The sequence below is a fragment of the Ceratocystis lukuohia genome (genome assembly GCF_044167205.1).
Source record: "Ceratocystis lukuohia strain C4212 chromosome Unknown Supercontig6_pilon, whole genome shotgun sequence".
Classification (NCBI taxonomy): Eukaryota; Fungi; Ascomycota; class Sordariomycetes; order Microascales; family Ceratocystidaceae; genus Ceratocystis; species Ceratocystis lukuohia.
This window is the reverse complement of record NW_027263525.1, coordinates 2,486,846-2,502,308: the sequence shown is the minus strand read 5'-3', so window position 1 is coordinate 2,502,308 and position 15,463 is coordinate 2,486,846. Positions and strand designations below refer to the sequence as shown.

Genomic DNA, 15,463 nt, shown 5'->3' with positions numbered 1-15,463 from the left:
GTCGGGAGTCATTTTGAGACACAGTCACTTGTTCCACAGCCACGACGCCATTACTACGAAACGCTAACCTGACCTAGCTGAGCCTGGGCCTTCTTTAACCCTTGTACAACATAGGGTTACAACGCTCAAGCTTAACCCTTGCCCATCTGTTTGAGATTCTAACCTGGGTATTGCACTGTCTCTTTGTGTATGTGTCTTTTCCCTTTCCTCATTTCTCTACTTGCCTTCTTCTATCGCAACTTTCAAGCGGCTACATAGTTAATCTCACTGGTTTATCCTAATCTCCATTCCTCGACTCATCTGGCTGATTGCAGTCGTTACTGCTCGCAACTGCTTTCTTGCTCTTATTTTTCCAACGAGCTCTGTTCATCAGTCATCAGTCAGGCCTCCTTTTCGGCCTGAAGTTTTCCTTGAACCAGGGGCCCTCCCTTGCCGCTTTGTTGCGCTCTGGTCTTTCTGTGACAAAGCAATCTTGATATCAAAAGCAATCCGATAACAGTTGTAACATTCTGTTGCTCGTCTTTGTACCCCATCGTCAGAACCGGCACCCCCCCTATTTTCTATTCCGACAGCCCCCGCTCAATCCGAACAGACATAACCAAAGCCATACTATACTCTCGATTTACTGTATTCTCTTGCCATTTGTCGACATGTCTCGTCGCTCGCAAAACCCCGCTGCTGAGCGGATAGCCCAGAACCAACAGACCATTAAGAGCCTCCTGAAGCTGGAATGCAACAAAGTATGCGCTGATTGCAAGCGCAACAAGCGTGAGTAGCCGATTCTCTTGATTTTGCTTTTTGCTTTTATTGTTGCGTGTCTGCTGGCTGAGCATCTGTGACATTTGCATCTATGTACTGACTATGTATGTGAAGACCCCAGATGGGCTAGCTGGAACATTGGCATATTCATTTGCATCCGTTGCTCTGGCATCCACCGTAGCATGGGCACGCACATCAGCCGCGTCAAGTCTGTCGACCTCGATTCCTGGACCGACGAACAGGTAGCAAGTGTACTAGCCTGGGGCAATGCCCGCGCGAACAAATACTGGGAGACTAAACTGGCTGCTGGCCATGTGCCTTCGGAGAACAAGATCGAGAACTTTATCCGTACCAAGTACGAGCTGAAGCGCTGGGCTATGGATGGCCCACGTCCCGACCCTGCTAGTTTGGATGTTGATGGCGACGAGGACATTCCATTGAGCCTTGTTAAGGAGAAGCATAACATTGAGCGCAAGGAATCGATAAGAAAGGCATCCGTTGGCCAGTCCTCTGCACCAGCTGCCCGCAAAGCTGCCCCTCCCCCACCTCAGGTTGACCTGATAGGCGGCGAAAGCCCATCGCCCATCCCACCGGCTGCTGTTCCAGCCAAGGCAACGGCCAAGACGTCTGCTGCGAAACCCTCGGGCGGCCGAGATTCACTTCTTGGTCTTGACTTCTTTGGTGATGCCACATCTACTCCTTCGCGCCCTTCGTCTACGTCAAACACCGGCTCGGGCGGTGCACAGTCCCGTCCTGATCTGAAGCAGTCTATCCTATCTCTTTATGCCTCAGCCCCCCGTACTCAGCCTGCTGCCGCTGCACAACCTGCTGCTGCCACCGCCGCTGGTGGCTTTGGCGGCATGGGGTCTCCTGCACATCAAAGTCAGGCCTCGTTTGGCGGCTTGAATGATGCCTTTGGTGGCCTTAATTTTGGAGGTGCCTCTGCTCCCACAACGGCAGCGGCACCTATTCCTCCCCCCAAGCCCGTTGATCCCTTTGCTAGTTTTGGTTTGGGTAGTTCCAAGTCCCCTGCTCAGGCTTCCAGTAACAGTGCATTCTCGAACCTTGGCGGGGGTAGCTTTTTTGATACCAAACCTGCAGCTACTGCACCTTCCCATACTGCCAAACAGCCATCCTTCAGCGGATTTGGTGACTTTGCATCTCCCGCCGCGGCCTCTTCTTCCAAACCAGCTCAGCCGTCTGCAATGGGCGACCTCTTTGATTTGTCCACTCCGTCTCCTGCTGCCACCTCTGCTGTTTCACAGCCTATGTCATCAGCATCAGCCTTTAATTTGACGTCATCTGCTTCCAAGTCCCCTGCCGCCGCCCCTGCAACCACTACATCGTTTAATGTTGGTGGGACTAACAGTGCCTTGTCTGGCTCTGATGTGTGGGGGAACAATGCTTGGGGTTCTGAGTCGAAGACAGAGACCGCAAAGCCTGCGGCGACGCCGTCAGGGTCGGCAGCTCCGGCTACCAATGACTTTGGCTGGGGGTCTGCTGCTAGCTCGTCATTTGCATCAACAAGCATTGTTCCTGGCGCGACAGGCGGGTTTGCGCCGACGCCCAAGGTGGCTGCTGATGAAGAATTTGGCGGCTGGGCTAGTAATAACACGCCCACAACCTCTACGACGATGTCTGGCGGAAACAAGGGCTTTGGCGCATCCACAGGGGGCGACAGTGACCTGTTTTCGAACGTGTGGCAGTGAGCTTTGTTTTCTGTTTTCTTGACAGGCAAAATGGGGCCAGCGGGGGGGGATACTTTGTAGGCAGAGATGGTGTATTAATGTATAGTGAGGCTGGCCTTTTATAAATAAGAATAAAGAACATGATTTCCACATTCACAGACTAGATATAGGGCAGACAAGGTTTTGAAGATGAGGCTGTATAAAAGATAAAAGATGAGGAGACACTGGCAAAGAAGAAGGCGGCTAGACTTGTGGTACGAGAAAGCATGAAGAGAAACAAAGTAGTTGAAGCAGACAGAAGCAAAGTAAAACGCCGAGTCCAATGCTATAGCGGACGAGGATATAATCCAAGAGTAGAAACGAAGAGAAAAAAAAGGGCAGAAACGAAGACAAAGGGGCAGGAAAACAAGTACGATGCAGAACAGAGATGAGAGAGGTGTGGGAATTCGCGACGTAAGAAAACCGGGGGTTCGGGCCGTGCTTTTTTGTCCGCCCTCTCCGATTTAGAAGAACATCTTCGAGAGGTAATATAAGATCATGAAGAAGGCGATTATCAGACCCGATAGCTTGAAAATGGCCACCTTATTGCCGGAGGCGGCCATGCGAGTGAGACGAGTCGCGGAGCCCTTGAGCTGGGAGGTCATTGAGGAGAAGGTATCGTTCTAGGAAGCGGGAGGAAAATGCGATGGTTGGTTAGCAAAAAGAAGGGAGAGTAACATGGCCTCGAGGGCTGGTGACAACACTCACGCTTGAGTCGATCACATCCTGTGATCGCGCATGATCGTAGATGTCGACGGTAACGCTGCGAAGCGCGGAAACCTTTGCGCTGAGATCATTGAGGCGTTCGTTGTTCTGGCGTTCTCGCTCATAGGCTTCCGACATGGTGGGCGGGATTAAATATAGATGGGCCGGACGGGATGCAGAGTGTACGGGTCGAGAGTGAGCGAGAGCGATGGGAAACAGACGACAGCGATTGCTGGTGGGGATCAGTTGAGCCTTGCTTAGAAGGTGTCGTGGTTGATTGAGTGGTGTGTATGGTATGGTATGGTATGCCTACGAAAGCAGAGTCGGCGTACGAATAGAAAAGAAGGAGAGGGAAAAAGAGCCAAAGCGAGAAACAGTAACAGGCGAAAAAGAACCAAGGCGAGACCTGGCTGACTTGGGACAGCTTGTTCTGTGTGTGGGTTAATGTACACTAAAGTCCGGCCCTGGGTTCGCTTGTGTTGCAAGTTTCCAGGAGCCTTGTTCCTCTCCTTTGATTTGTCTCAGAAAATGCGGGTGGGAGCGCCACAGCATGGTTGAGCAGATTGGGCTTTGGCTTGGGTATGACGTAGGAGTGTGGCACAGGAGGGGAGTGTAAGTGTGGCGCTGGTAGCGGGGAGTAAGTACCTTAGTTCAAGGGAAAGAAGTAAGCTAGGTAGGTAGCTTATTATGCCAGACCCCGCGCATCTAGGTTGAGAGAAACCGAATTGGACGTTGAATAAGCAAAGAGAGGCATAGGCAAAATTTAAACGAGGGCACACATACGTAACCAACTGTCCTGCTGGTATGTATGTATGTATGTACCGGGACCTTCCATTTTGCGATAGAGAGATATTCCAGGATTTCCTGGAAGCACAGCCTTCAATCTTCTGCTTTTTTTTCAATCCTTCATTGTTTGTTTATACATATTGTAGACCTTACAGCCTTGTCTTTTTCTCCATCCATATTTGGCTGCGGAGCGACGAATATAAAAGAAATCGCGGAATCTTTGCTTGAATTTTATTACTCTGAATCTACCTTTCTCTCGATTCCATCTTCGATTCTATTACGCTGTTAGTTATTATCAGGAGCCTCCCGCGCCCACGCACAAACCCGGTCTCTCCGCATCGCATCAACAAAACGCCCAGACACCTTTTTTACTGGTATTTTCATCGTTGCTGTGCGAGCTTTGTTCAACTTCTTTTAGGCATAATAAAGGAAACGAAGCCAAAAAGCTGTTATAGTTCAAGGAAATATATTGCTAGATCCGAGAGGCTACACGAGGATACTTGCTTGGCTGTTTGCATCACAGCTTGTTTTTTTCCCTTCGTTTCTCTCCTCTTTTTTTTTTTCCTCCCATCTTTATATCTTTTTAACAAAATCAAGATACCCACCCCACGTTCGTCATCGCATTTATCTCTCTATCGCCTTTCCTTCTCTTCCTGTTTCCCCGCCTTATTTTCTTGCTTTCTTTTGCCGCGGGCTCCTCTTCCCGCATAGCTCCTTGTCGCTGCTCCATCTTCTCTGTCTTGCTCTCGCGCGTCATATCATCATGGGTCTTCATAATCCTTTGCCGTCGTCGCTTTCGTGTAAGTTTCATCTCTCTCCCTCTTTTCCCTTTTTGTCCTCCTCGTTTCGTTGCACTAACATTTCACCCAGCTGAGTGCAAAAAGTGCGGGAAAATCCTCTCCTCGTTTGTCGATCCGCGTCAGTCTTTCGGTCCCGACAAAATCATCCCCGCTTCCATTCTCGCCAGAGCTCAGGTACGGACGACCAACCCCCAAGAAATTGAATCCCTTTTTTCGTTCTTGTTCGCTTTTGCTGTCTATGCCTCCGGCTCACTCACTGTCTAACTGTCCCTCCTTCCGCCCCCCCCTTAGGGTCTCGCCATCCTTACTGTCATTAAGGCTGGATTCCTCGGCTCAGCTCGCTTTGGTAGCGGCCTTGTTGTCGCACGTCTTCCCAATGGTAGCTGGAGCGCCCCCAGTGCTATAGCGACCGCCGGCGCTGGCTTTGGCGGTCAGGTTGGGTTCGAAATTACCGACTTTGTATTCATTCTCAATGATTCTAGCGCCGTTCGTACCTTTGCCCAGGCTGGCTCGCTTACCCTTGGAGGCAATGTTTCCATTGCAGCTGGGCCCATCGGTCGTAATGCTGAGGCTGCCGGCGCTGCCTCTCTCAAAGGCGTGGCCGGTGTCTTTGCTTACTCTAAGACCAAGGGCCTTTTTGCTGGCGTTTCCCTCGAGGGTTCCGCGATCATTGAACGTAGCGATGCCAACGAAAAACTTTATGGCCAGCGCCTTACTGCCATGCAACTGCTGACTGGCGCAGTACCACCGCCTCCCCAGGCTGCTCCGCTCATGAACATGCTGTCATCGCGCATTTTTGCCGGTGCTGGCGGCGACAGCACCATGTATAACGAGAACCCGAACTACGACTATCGCAACAATAGCGACAACTTTTCTCAGTCTGGCGGCTTCAACCGGCCATCGCGCGCAAGCACGTGGCAGGATCCCATATACGATCGCCCTAACTTTAGCCAGTCTCAGCAGAAACAGCAAACTGGCGTCGGCGCAAATAGCGGGAACCTTACGCGCAGCAGCACCGTGTCATCAACTCGCGACGCTTCTATCAACCCGTTCCCGCGCACAAATACTGGAAGCACGCTGGGGTCGTCGGCGGCTGCAGCAGCAGCCCGCAAGCCAGCACCACCCAAGCCTAACCTGAGCGCCAAGTCGGCCTTGATGAAGAAGAATGAGGCAGTAGCCATGTTCAGCTTTGAGGCAGACCAGCCAGGCGACTTGGGGTTCAAGAAGGGCGACGTCATCACGGTGTTAAAGAAGACAGATAGTGACAATGACTGGTGGTGGGTTCTTCTCCTACTTTCTATTTTCTTCCTTTTTCCTTTTTGCTCTTGAAATGTGGGAACCTAAACTAACTTGTTTTCTTTCCTTTCTCTAGGACTGGCATGATCGGCAACCGCCACGGTATATTTCCTAGCAACTATGTCAAGATGATGGAGTAGAGATGCGGTCAAAAACTTGGACAGAGCAACTTGGGGGTGGGGGGTGACAGTGCTCTAGATATTCTCGGTGTACTTGCTGTATTTTCTTTCGTTTCTCTCCTAAGTTCTTTCCTATCTTCCTATCTTCTTGTCTCCTTGTTTTTTTTTTCATTTTCTCTTTTCCTTGTCCATGCCCCTCGAGTTCCCCGTTTCAAGATTTGATAGCCTAACCTGTTTATGAAGACGTTTTCTTTCCCCTTTCTTGTGTTACTGATCAAGGAAATATTGATACCTATGCAAGTTGTATACATAGCATCAAGCCTAAAAATGACGTCATCCACTCAAGAAACAAAAGACAATAAATAAAGCAATGGACTCTTGCACATTAGACCTTCATGGCTGAACACGATCAAACGGGGATTCAAGAATCAGCTTCAAGGTCAAAGGTCACAGCAATGCAAAATAAATACAAAAAAGGCGAATTAGAGATCTGCGAGCCAACCATGACGTCATCAACCCGACAAGACAAGGAAGGTCTATGGAATCGGAATAAAGCTTTAGTAGCTATGTGTATTTCGCACTCCCATGCTTGATAGAAAAATGAGGCCTATCTTGCCTGTTTGTCTCGTTTAAATTTCCGGGTTCCGGTACTCACCCCATTCCCTTGCTGCTTTTTCCCGCCCTATCTGCCGACTATAATTTATTTATTTGTCTTCTTCTTCTTCTTCTTGTTCTTCTTTTTACTCGATGTAATACTATCTGCTGCCCCCGACGTGGCATTAACACCACTAGCGTCTGTGGTGGAAAGGAGCGCACGACTCTCGTTATCCGAGTCCCCTTCGTTTCCTGAACCATCACGCCCCGTGCTTAGAGACGCCGTGGCCATGCTCCCTGAGGGCACCTTGCCACTTGCGGCCTCATCACCAGAGCTGGATGTGTGAATGACAATTTTGCGCACACCGCCAGTCTCAATAATGCTTTCTGTGATGACACCACCAGGAGTGCGGTAGATGTTGAGCTCGGGGCTGTGACTGCCGGAGCCAGCAGAGGACGACGACAAGCGCTTGGCCGGGGGAGTTGTTGGTGACTTGGAAGTTGGAGGTTGTGCGTGCATAGAAGTGGGAATTTCTATTTCAATTTTACTGGGTTGCACATCGGCGTAGGTATTTGTGCTGTTGCCTTTGACATCTACCTTAATGTTGCTAGCAGTACTAGTTACATTAGTGTAGGCCAATGGCATACCTTGTACAGCGCTAGACAGAAGAGGAGTGCGTTCGTCATTACCCACGTTTTCTTCTTCCTGTCTATGCTCGTGTTCGGCGTGCTGGTTGGATATAACAGGGCGCATAGCAGGAGAGCCGAGGACGTGCTTGATTTTGACCGAAGCTAGTTTGGTATCCTTGGGATTCGTGGCAGGGTTCGAAGGACCGAGGTGCTTGAGCTGTTGACGCATTTCATCAAGGTTTGCTTTGACGGCAACAGGGATCAAGCCAGGACGGCCGTCGCTGGAGGGAGCGCGCATCATAAAGGTTGCAGTAACTGGCCTAGGGCTGTTTGAGAGCTCCGAAGCGATGATAGCATCCTCTGCTGTAAGATTAGTGTTTAGAGCATGGAAATCGGCGGCTTCGATAGGTTCCTGACGATTAATGCGGGCCTTGGGGGCCGGAGTAAGACGACGGATAGCTTTGTGGACATCAATGTACACATCAGACTCATCAATGATTTCCCTAGGGCGGAGGATGAGTGTTAGTAGAGTGAGTGGCAAGAATACAATAGGTAGAATAGGTAGGCGATAAAATCCCTGAAAATACGAGGGGGGGGGGGTTTCAAAAAGAACTTACTCTCCAATGAGCTCTTCAATAACATCCTCCAGGGTTACGACACCCATGGCGCCATGATCCTCCCCGGGGCAAGCGGACACGACAACCATGTGCGATTTGCCTTCTTGAAAGAAGTTGACAATGTCTAGGCAGCTTGTCTCGGGTCGCGTTTCCGGCAAGGTAGCAAGCGGGAAGTCGGAAACGCGACTACAGTCTTCGGGATCGTAGGTGATGAGGATTTTGACAAGCAGCATACCAACAAAGTTTCTAGGGCTGCCAGGGGCATGGATGGGGATACGCGAGTAACCAGCTGATAGAATGCGGTCCATGGTGCGCTCATCAAGAATAGTATCTTCAGACATGATAAAAACGTCGTCCATGGGCGTCATGACGTCGCGTACTGGCTTGTCCTTGAGATCCAAAACAGCGCTGATGATTGTGACCTCATCAGCATTGAGGCGATTTGAAACATCACCAAGCGTCTGGTGCAGATTAACCAACTGTTTTAAGCCGCTCTTCTTGTATACAGTGGGATGATCCTCGCCCAGAATCCAGTCCAAAAGCTTAGCGATAGGCCAAGACAACGGCGCCATGAGCCACATCATAACAAGCACAGGTTTTGCCATGAAGCCACCAATCTGGAGGCCGAAGCGAACGCAGATGGACTGTGGAAGCACCTCGCCAAAGATGACAATGAGAGCAGTACTGCCGATAACCGCAGCTACACCACCACCAAGGCAGCGGTCCAAAACCACGGGCAGAGTTTCGTTGACAATGACATTGGACAGCAGCAAGGTCACTAGCACCCAATGTTTGCCGCGCTTTAAGAGATCGTATACACGTTGAGCGTTTTTGTTTTGAGGTTCGGAGGCATCGCCGGCGAGGACCTGGAGATAAACGTCATCTTGGCCCATGAGGCTGAAGAGAAAGACGCAGGGATAACCGGTTAGCGGGAACGACCGAGCAGAAATAGCGTCTGGTTGTAGAAAGAAATGGAATCACTCACGCAATGGTCAAGCCAGCAAAGGCTCCTCCAGCAAGCACAAGGATTGCCGAGAAAATGTAGAGCGCAACAAGATCACCGCCTTCAACGGGCCCTTCTTCCTCCACGGCGCGAGCTGAAAGCTTTGAATTTATTACCGGCGCAGCAGCAGCAAAGACTGAATGGAACAAAAGGCGCGTCATAGAGAGGACAGAGCCTCGGGTGGCCGAAAGCGTCCCAACGGCACGGGAACGGCCTCGCATGTTTCCAAGAAGCATGAGGGCAAATAGACCAATCTATGTAGAAGATGATACTTCAACTTGACGATAAAAAGAGAAAAAAAAAACACGGCTTACTAACGCTCAAGGGAAAGCCGGCGACACTCAAATACAATCACAATGAGGAGACAAGAGCGAGGCAAAAAGGGCCAATGGCTGGACTATAGTGACAATGGCGGCCAAGAAGCAAGGGAACAGACGGAAGCAGACAGAAGGACGAGGTCTAAACAAGCGGAAGAGGGTGAAAATAAAGCGAATGCGAGCCGTATAAATAAAAGCTGAAGGTCCGAGAAAAATAAAATGGCCAATATAGCAGATGATAACAAAGCAAGCAAGAATAGCAGAGAGATGCCTAGTAGCGCGGGGCCTTCGATTGGACGGATTGGAATTGGAAGTGCACAGACAGTGAGACAAGTTAGAATAAGAGAAAATAAGCAAAAGGAGGATAAATACAAAAGGCCGAATTGATACTTGGTTTTACTGGGAAAAGGGAAAAAGGGCAAACGAAAAGCCGCGATAGTTGAGTTAATGAGATGGAGAGAAAAAAAGAGAACAAAAACAGGAAAAAAAAAAGAGACTAAAAATTAGAAAGAAAAGAATTGAAAAAGAGAAAAAGAGGGAAAAAAAACGGAATGCAACATGGTGACAAGGGACAGGCATTCGCCATCAAGTCGCGTAATAGCCTCTCAGCAGGGCAGCCGGGACAGTGCCACCGTTCTTATGCCCACGGTCCTTCCGCCAAGCTTACACAAGCTAACACAGTGCGATTATTGATTTGCCATTCTGCCAAGGGCTAGGCACGTCTGACAAAATGCAGCAGTAGCCAGCTGCACTCAGGTTTGGGAACGCACTTCTTGATAAGGCTCTTTCCTCTGTAGCTGTGTATGCTGTGTATGTCTCTACTAACCCGCCTGTTTGAAGGGAGGGGACAAAAGAAGGAACAATGAACTGCTATGTGCAGAGGTCAGTTTCAGAGGGTCTTTTTGCTCTATTTTTACAGGGGTTCTTTGTTTTCTGTCTCTTAAAGTAACATCCAGCCGCTTGTCTACCAACATTAGGACGGGTGGATGAATAACTAAATCGAAGTGGGTGGTTATTTGCCACTTGGAGCAGCTTGCTTCTCCGACAGGCCCAATTAACAAAGTATCAGCTTATATCCCCCGCAGTAAGGTACTGTACTAGTCCTGTTGTCTTAGTGCAGCTACGGGCTAGTAGTAAATAGGTAATAGTGGCCGTGTAATAAGAAAAGAGAGTGAGTGCTAATGGGAGTAGTTGAGACACAGCAAAAGCTGCTTGCACCATCTAAATACATGTAAGTGCGCACTGCAGAATTAGAATGTACATGTGCGTACTAGTGCTAATGTGCCTCATGTACCTCATGCTACACTTGCATGGATGTACGTCCATGTAAAGAAGGAAGCAGCGGCCGCGACTTGCCGCTAGTGACAACAGCCGCAGCAGTAGCATCGAAGTACCATACAAGTACAGGCATCAGCCTTTGCAAGCACGGTGGATACACAAAAATACAACAACTACATCCCACTCATCCGTCCATTCCCTCGCCATCTCACCCAGGCAATTTCCCTCTAAATTCACTCATATAGAGGCGCTTTCCAACTCTGTACACTTTGCTTTAGCATGTATCTCCCCTTCCTCCCTTCCTTGCTCCTTCTCTTAACTTGGGTGAGCTCTGTCGTCATGATCCCCATAATACGGCAGGCCAATCCTAAGCTACGAATAGTGGGGCGGGGCCGTTAACCTTTATTTTCTCCTAGCATTAGCTTGCTTCTTCTTTTCTCCTCCGTTTCTAAACTCCCGTTTTTAAAACCCCGGCCGAACTTGATAGCCTACCTCACGAAAATCACGCTAATTCATCAACAGCATCACACGTCACAGGTTAATTGCTACATCCCCTGATCATCTTGTCCTTGTTTCCTGCGCTCCCCTCTTCTGTTTGTTCCCCTTTTCCCTTGGGTCTTTCCCCTCCCCCTCTCTCACGTTTAATGAATGGCTCGTCCGGCTGTGCGGCTAGTTCCTACACTAACCCACAACTTCTTCGGCCTTTCTCGCTTAGCCTCACGAGTTGCTCTACAGCCGCCTCTCTTGGTTGCTGGCTTGTCTCCCCTCTCTAGCCATCTAGCCCATCGCCGTTTCGAAAGGTCTCTGCATTGGCACAGCTTTGCAACCATGGCCGGAACTACTGATGTTAAAAACTACAAACTCAATCATTCTATGTGAGTGTGACAAGCCTGTGTCTTTCAGAGGGACACTGTTCTCGGCCTACGTCGCCTTTCGCCTAGAACCGGGGAAACCACAGAAACCCGTCTATATTCCCTATCCATTCACTCACTGCGCGCAGTGCTCACTACACTCGCTAAATCACTTCATGCTTGTTGTTTAGGATTCGAGTAAAAGACCCCAAGAAGTCACGTACGTTTTACCTGCGATTTCTATTTTGTTAATGATGTCATCGTTGCGGCTTGTCCATCCACTATCATACAACTAAGCTAACCTTGTTTCGATCCGTCTACTCTAAACTTAGTTAAGTTCTACGAATTCCTGGGAATGAAGGTCGTTAAGACCCTCAAATTCCCCGACGCCAAGTTTGATCTCTACTTTCTCGGCTACGACAACCCTGGCTCACTTTCTTACGGGAATAACACCTTTGACAGAGAGGGCCTAATTGAACTCACTCACAACTACGGCACTGAAAACGACGCCGAGTATAAGCTCAACAATGGCAATGCTGAGCCCCACCGTGGTTTTGGCCATGTTTGTATCAGTGTTGATAACATCCAGGCCGCCTGTCAACGCCTGGAAGATGCCGGTTACCAGTTCAAAAAGAAACTGACTGATGGCACCATGAAGAATATTGCCTTTGCTTTGGATCCTGATGGCTACTGGGTTGAAGTCATTGGCCAAAAGCCTCTGGAGGAGTCTGCAGCATTGACCTCTACTGACGTCAACACCTATCGAATGGTAAATTTTCCTATCCCCTTTTCCTCTCGAACCCCTCCCCCCTCTAACAACCTTTTCCATTCCAGAACCATACCATGATCCGGGTCAAGGATGCCGAAAAGTCACTCAAGTGGTATCAGGAAATTCTCGGAATGACCCTGCTTCGCACCCATGAGTCCCCTAAGTCTGGCTTCAATCTATATTTTTTGGGATACACTGATACCCAGCCTCTTGCTACTGATGGATCGACCCACGGACGCGAGGGTATTCTTGAGCTTACCTGGAACTATGGCACTGAGAAGGATGATGCCTTCTCCTATCACAACGGCAACGACCAGCCTCAGGGTTTTGGTCATATATGTAGGTCTCTCAGTTGCGTCGACAGACCTGTTAACAGCACTTACTGACTCTGTGGTTTTTAGGCATTACTGTTGATGATATCGAAGCTGCCTGCGAGCGCTTTGAGTCCAACAATTGCAAGTGGAAGAAGCGCTTGACTGATGGCCGCATGAACAACGTCGCCTTCCTCCTGGATCCTGATAACTACTGGGTTGAGGTGTTGCAGAATGAGCGCTACTCAGGCAAGTCCAACTTCTGAGTATGTACACAAAGTGAATGACGAGTAAACTAGTGGAAACATGACAATGTTTCCTATATATCTTATTATATAATTAAGCCTAGACTTGAAAAGTGCCCTCCTTGCCATGTCTGCAAGCAACCGCAGAAATTGTCTTGGAAGCCACACCTTGTTGATTGTTGTATTACCACGACGCAAAACCCCCTGCTTGTCTCAGTACTGATCGTCTAATATTCTGTCAGTCTTGACCTCCTAGCCCTTGTTTCTAGCTGCTTGTCGGTGAGCTTTTGTTTAGGGAAAACCACAGACGAGATTGCGCAAACCACACATTTGTACAGCATTTCTGCATAATCCTTGCGCATCTTGCTTCTTTGGTAACGCATAAATCGCATGATGATCTTGACCAAAACAATCCTAGCCTGGCCCAAGGGTACCCGGAGCATCGGACATACGTTTTCAGTGTTGGCATCCAGGGGCACAGATGGCTGGGCGACGTCCTCTGAGATGCCCGCCAGCGATAGCGGCACCAAAAAGAGGCGGCCGGCTTCAAGACTTGGCGTGTCGATGTGGTTGGTTGTGTATTGAATTACTTTCGTTGAAAGATCGCGCGGATGCGACGGCGGCTTCGATGTAAGTGAAAATTCGGCCGAGGGAAAGAGACCGTGGAACTCAGCGATGGCCCGGGCCTCGGCCAGGTGGTGGTCGGGAATAAGATATATATTGACCTGAAGAAATCAGGTCAGCGCGCCCCCAACACTTTCCATTTCATTTTGCCGGTTGATCCGTATCGCAGGCTATCAGAGGGGAAAGAAAGTATGAAAAGAGCCAAAGGAAAACTCACATTTGGAAAACACAGGCTTCGCACCATCTGCGGCAGATCGGCATCCAACTCAATCAGCACAATACCCTCAACCGCAAAATCGCGGTACATGCGTCGCAGCCTCTCGTGTGTGCTAGAACGCCGGGTATGGGACCGCGGACTCGTCATACAACTCGTCCTAGTCACGGTACTTGGACTGTACCGCGCCCGCGATACAACGAATTTGCGAGGATTAATGTTGGCACTATGCGCATCGCTCTGACTATTGCCGTGGCTATGGCTACGACTAAGGCTTGAGCTATACGTACTTTTCGAGTGTGGCGCCTGCGGCACGATGCTAGTACTTCTGTTGTACTTGGACGAATTTGTCGGGGTCGCAAGATTTGATGAGATTTGGGTTGACATTGTGCGGCTTTGTGGGAGAAGAAACTGGATGAGGTATGAAATGAAACTGAAAGAAAAGAAAGATTGAGCTAGCTTTTGGGAATCGGTATTAAAAAGCCGGGCTACGTGGGGAAAAGTTATGAGGCGTGGCCTTGGCTGTCCTATATATGTGCACGTGTGCTGTTTGGTTGAAGCCAGTGTAGGCTCAGGGTTCAGCTCAGCCTTGTTTTCACCTCGGGTTTTATGCTCTAGGGGGGAGGGAAGAAGCAAGAAACGCCATGTGTGCCACGGATGAGGGGTGTACATACATCGCCAAACAGGGCGGGCTTTATTTTTTCTCTCCTCTACGCCGTAAGGCAAAAGTCGGACGCTGTGCTGTAAGCTAAGGCAGGGAGGGAGGGCTTCTTTTGCGCCAGATATACTATACGGTTGCCATGTCAGCATAGCTGCGACTCCTGGTATTTAGTCACCAAGCGAAGCCTAAATACCCAAATAGACAGCATTGCAGAAAAGCAGAGTTGCGTTGTCAGGTACGTACCGTACATGATGCAGATTGCAGATCTCGTCTAAGTAAGCTCCATGCATGGTGTCACAAGGGTTAATGTGAAGGCCTGAACCCTGTCCGCTGACTAATACACTGACAGCGCTATGCCTGTAACAGATGCGTCCTAAAACGTCATTCCTACCTTTTGACTCCGCCATTTGCAAGAAGCTGAGATTCTCATCTCAGGAATACAGGACCAATAAGTGTACCCTACCTTATATCCACGACCATATGTCTTTGATCCCTCGTGTAGCGTCTTACACATCCCGTATATCGTGTATTCGTGCTTTACTGAGACCTTCCCCCCTTCCATGCTCGCCTGTTGTGCTGTCGTCTTATACCTCTAGACCGCCAGTGTATATGCTCTCGTCGATGCGAACTTTCTTTTCGGCTAGTTCTACTCCTCCAATGACGTTCCCAGACAAACGCAGCGATGAAAAGTGGCGTGCTGTTCTGAGCCCTGGTATGTGTTATGTGTATTCGCTCCATATCAGGCGGTCTATTCCGTCGTTTTTCCTTCCACAGACTAACTAAACTTCACCCTGCTAGAGCAATTCCGCATCCTCCGTGAGAAGGGCACCGAGCGCCCCGGAACTGGCGAATACGACTCGCACCACCCATCAACCGGTGTCTACACATGTGCTGGCTGCTCAGCACCGCTGTACCGAGCCTCACACAAGTTCAAAAGCGGCTGTGGCTGGCCGGCCTACTTCGACTCCATCCCCGGCGCTGTCGTGCGCCATGAGGATCGCTCGCTGGGAATGACCCGGACGGAAATCATGTGTAGTAACTGCGGGGGTCACCTGGGCCATGTGTTCAAGGGCGAGGGCTATCCAACGCCAACTAACGAGAGGCACTGCGTGAACAGCGTGAGCTTGCGGTTTACTGAAGATGAGAAGAAGGTGTAG

At 49.6% G+C, this 15,463-nt stretch overlaps 6 protein-coding genes across 6 annotated transcripts; 4 read left to right on the top strand and 2 right to left on the bottom strand.

Moving 5' to 3' along the window:
• Positions 1 to 650: 650 nt before the first annotated feature.
• HOO65_060598 (ArfGap-domain-containing protein) lies at positions 651 to 2,468 on the top strand (the record flags this gene model as incomplete). The annotated part of the gene is made up of 2 exons (XM_071003798.1): positions 651 to 768; positions 874 to 2,468. 2 exons carry the CDS (start codon positions 651 to 653, stop codon positions 2,466 to 2,468), a joined length of 1,713 nt encoding a protein of 570 aa, XP_070857948.1.
• Positions 2,469 to 2,950: 482 nt separating this feature from the next.
• Positions 2,951 to 3,329, bottom strand: HOO65_060597 (Protein transport protein sft1; the record flags this gene model as incomplete). The annotated part of the gene is made up of 2 exons (XM_071004098.1): positions 2,951 to 3,079; positions 3,195 to 3,329. The coding sequence occupies 2 exons, from the start codon at positions 3,327 to 3,329 to the stop codon at positions 2,951 to 2,953; spliced, it is 264 nt and encodes an 87-aa protein (XP_070857947.1).
• Positions 3,330 to 4,740: 1,411 nt separating this feature from the next.
• On the top strand, positions 4,741 to 6,213 carry HOO65_060596 (SH3 domain-containing protein; the record flags this gene model as incomplete). Its single annotated transcript, XM_071003880.1, has 4 exons — positions 4,741 to 4,777; positions 4,848 to 4,951; positions 5,069 to 6,054; positions 6,150 to 6,213. 4 exons carry the CDS (start codon positions 4,741 to 4,743, stop codon positions 6,211 to 6,213), a joined length of 1,191 nt encoding a protein of 396 aa, XP_070857946.1.
• Positions 6,214 to 6,892: 679 nt separating this feature from the next.
• HOO65_060595 (Protein MAM3) lies at positions 6,893 to 9,272 on the bottom strand (the record flags this gene model as incomplete). Its single annotated transcript, XM_071003716.1, has 4 exons — positions 6,893 to 7,380; positions 7,435 to 7,919; positions 8,034 to 8,930; positions 9,019 to 9,272. The coding sequence occupies 4 exons, from the start codon at positions 9,270 to 9,272 to the stop codon at positions 6,893 to 6,895; spliced, it is 2,124 nt and encodes a 707-aa protein (XP_070857945.1).
• Positions 9,273 to 11,459: 2,187 nt separating this feature from the next.
• On the top strand, positions 11,460 to 12,828 carry HOO65_060594 (Lactoylglutathione lyase; the record flags this gene model as incomplete). Its single annotated transcript, XM_071003905.1, has 5 exons — positions 11,460 to 11,506; positions 11,674 to 11,702; positions 11,815 to 12,251; positions 12,317 to 12,590; positions 12,653 to 12,828. 5 exons carry the CDS (start codon positions 11,460 to 11,462, stop codon positions 12,826 to 12,828), a joined length of 963 nt encoding a protein of 320 aa, XP_070857944.1.
• A 2,135-nt stretch (positions 12,829 to 14,963) lies between these two features.
• Positions 14,964 to 15,463, top strand: HOO65_060593 (methionine-R-sulfoxide reductase B2; the record flags this gene model as incomplete). The annotated part of the gene is made up of 2 exons (XM_071004085.1): positions 14,964 to 15,018; positions 15,105 to 15,463. The coding sequence occupies 2 exons, from the start codon at positions 14,964 to 14,966 to the stop codon at positions 15,461 to 15,463; spliced, it is 414 nt and encodes a 137-aa protein (XP_070857943.1).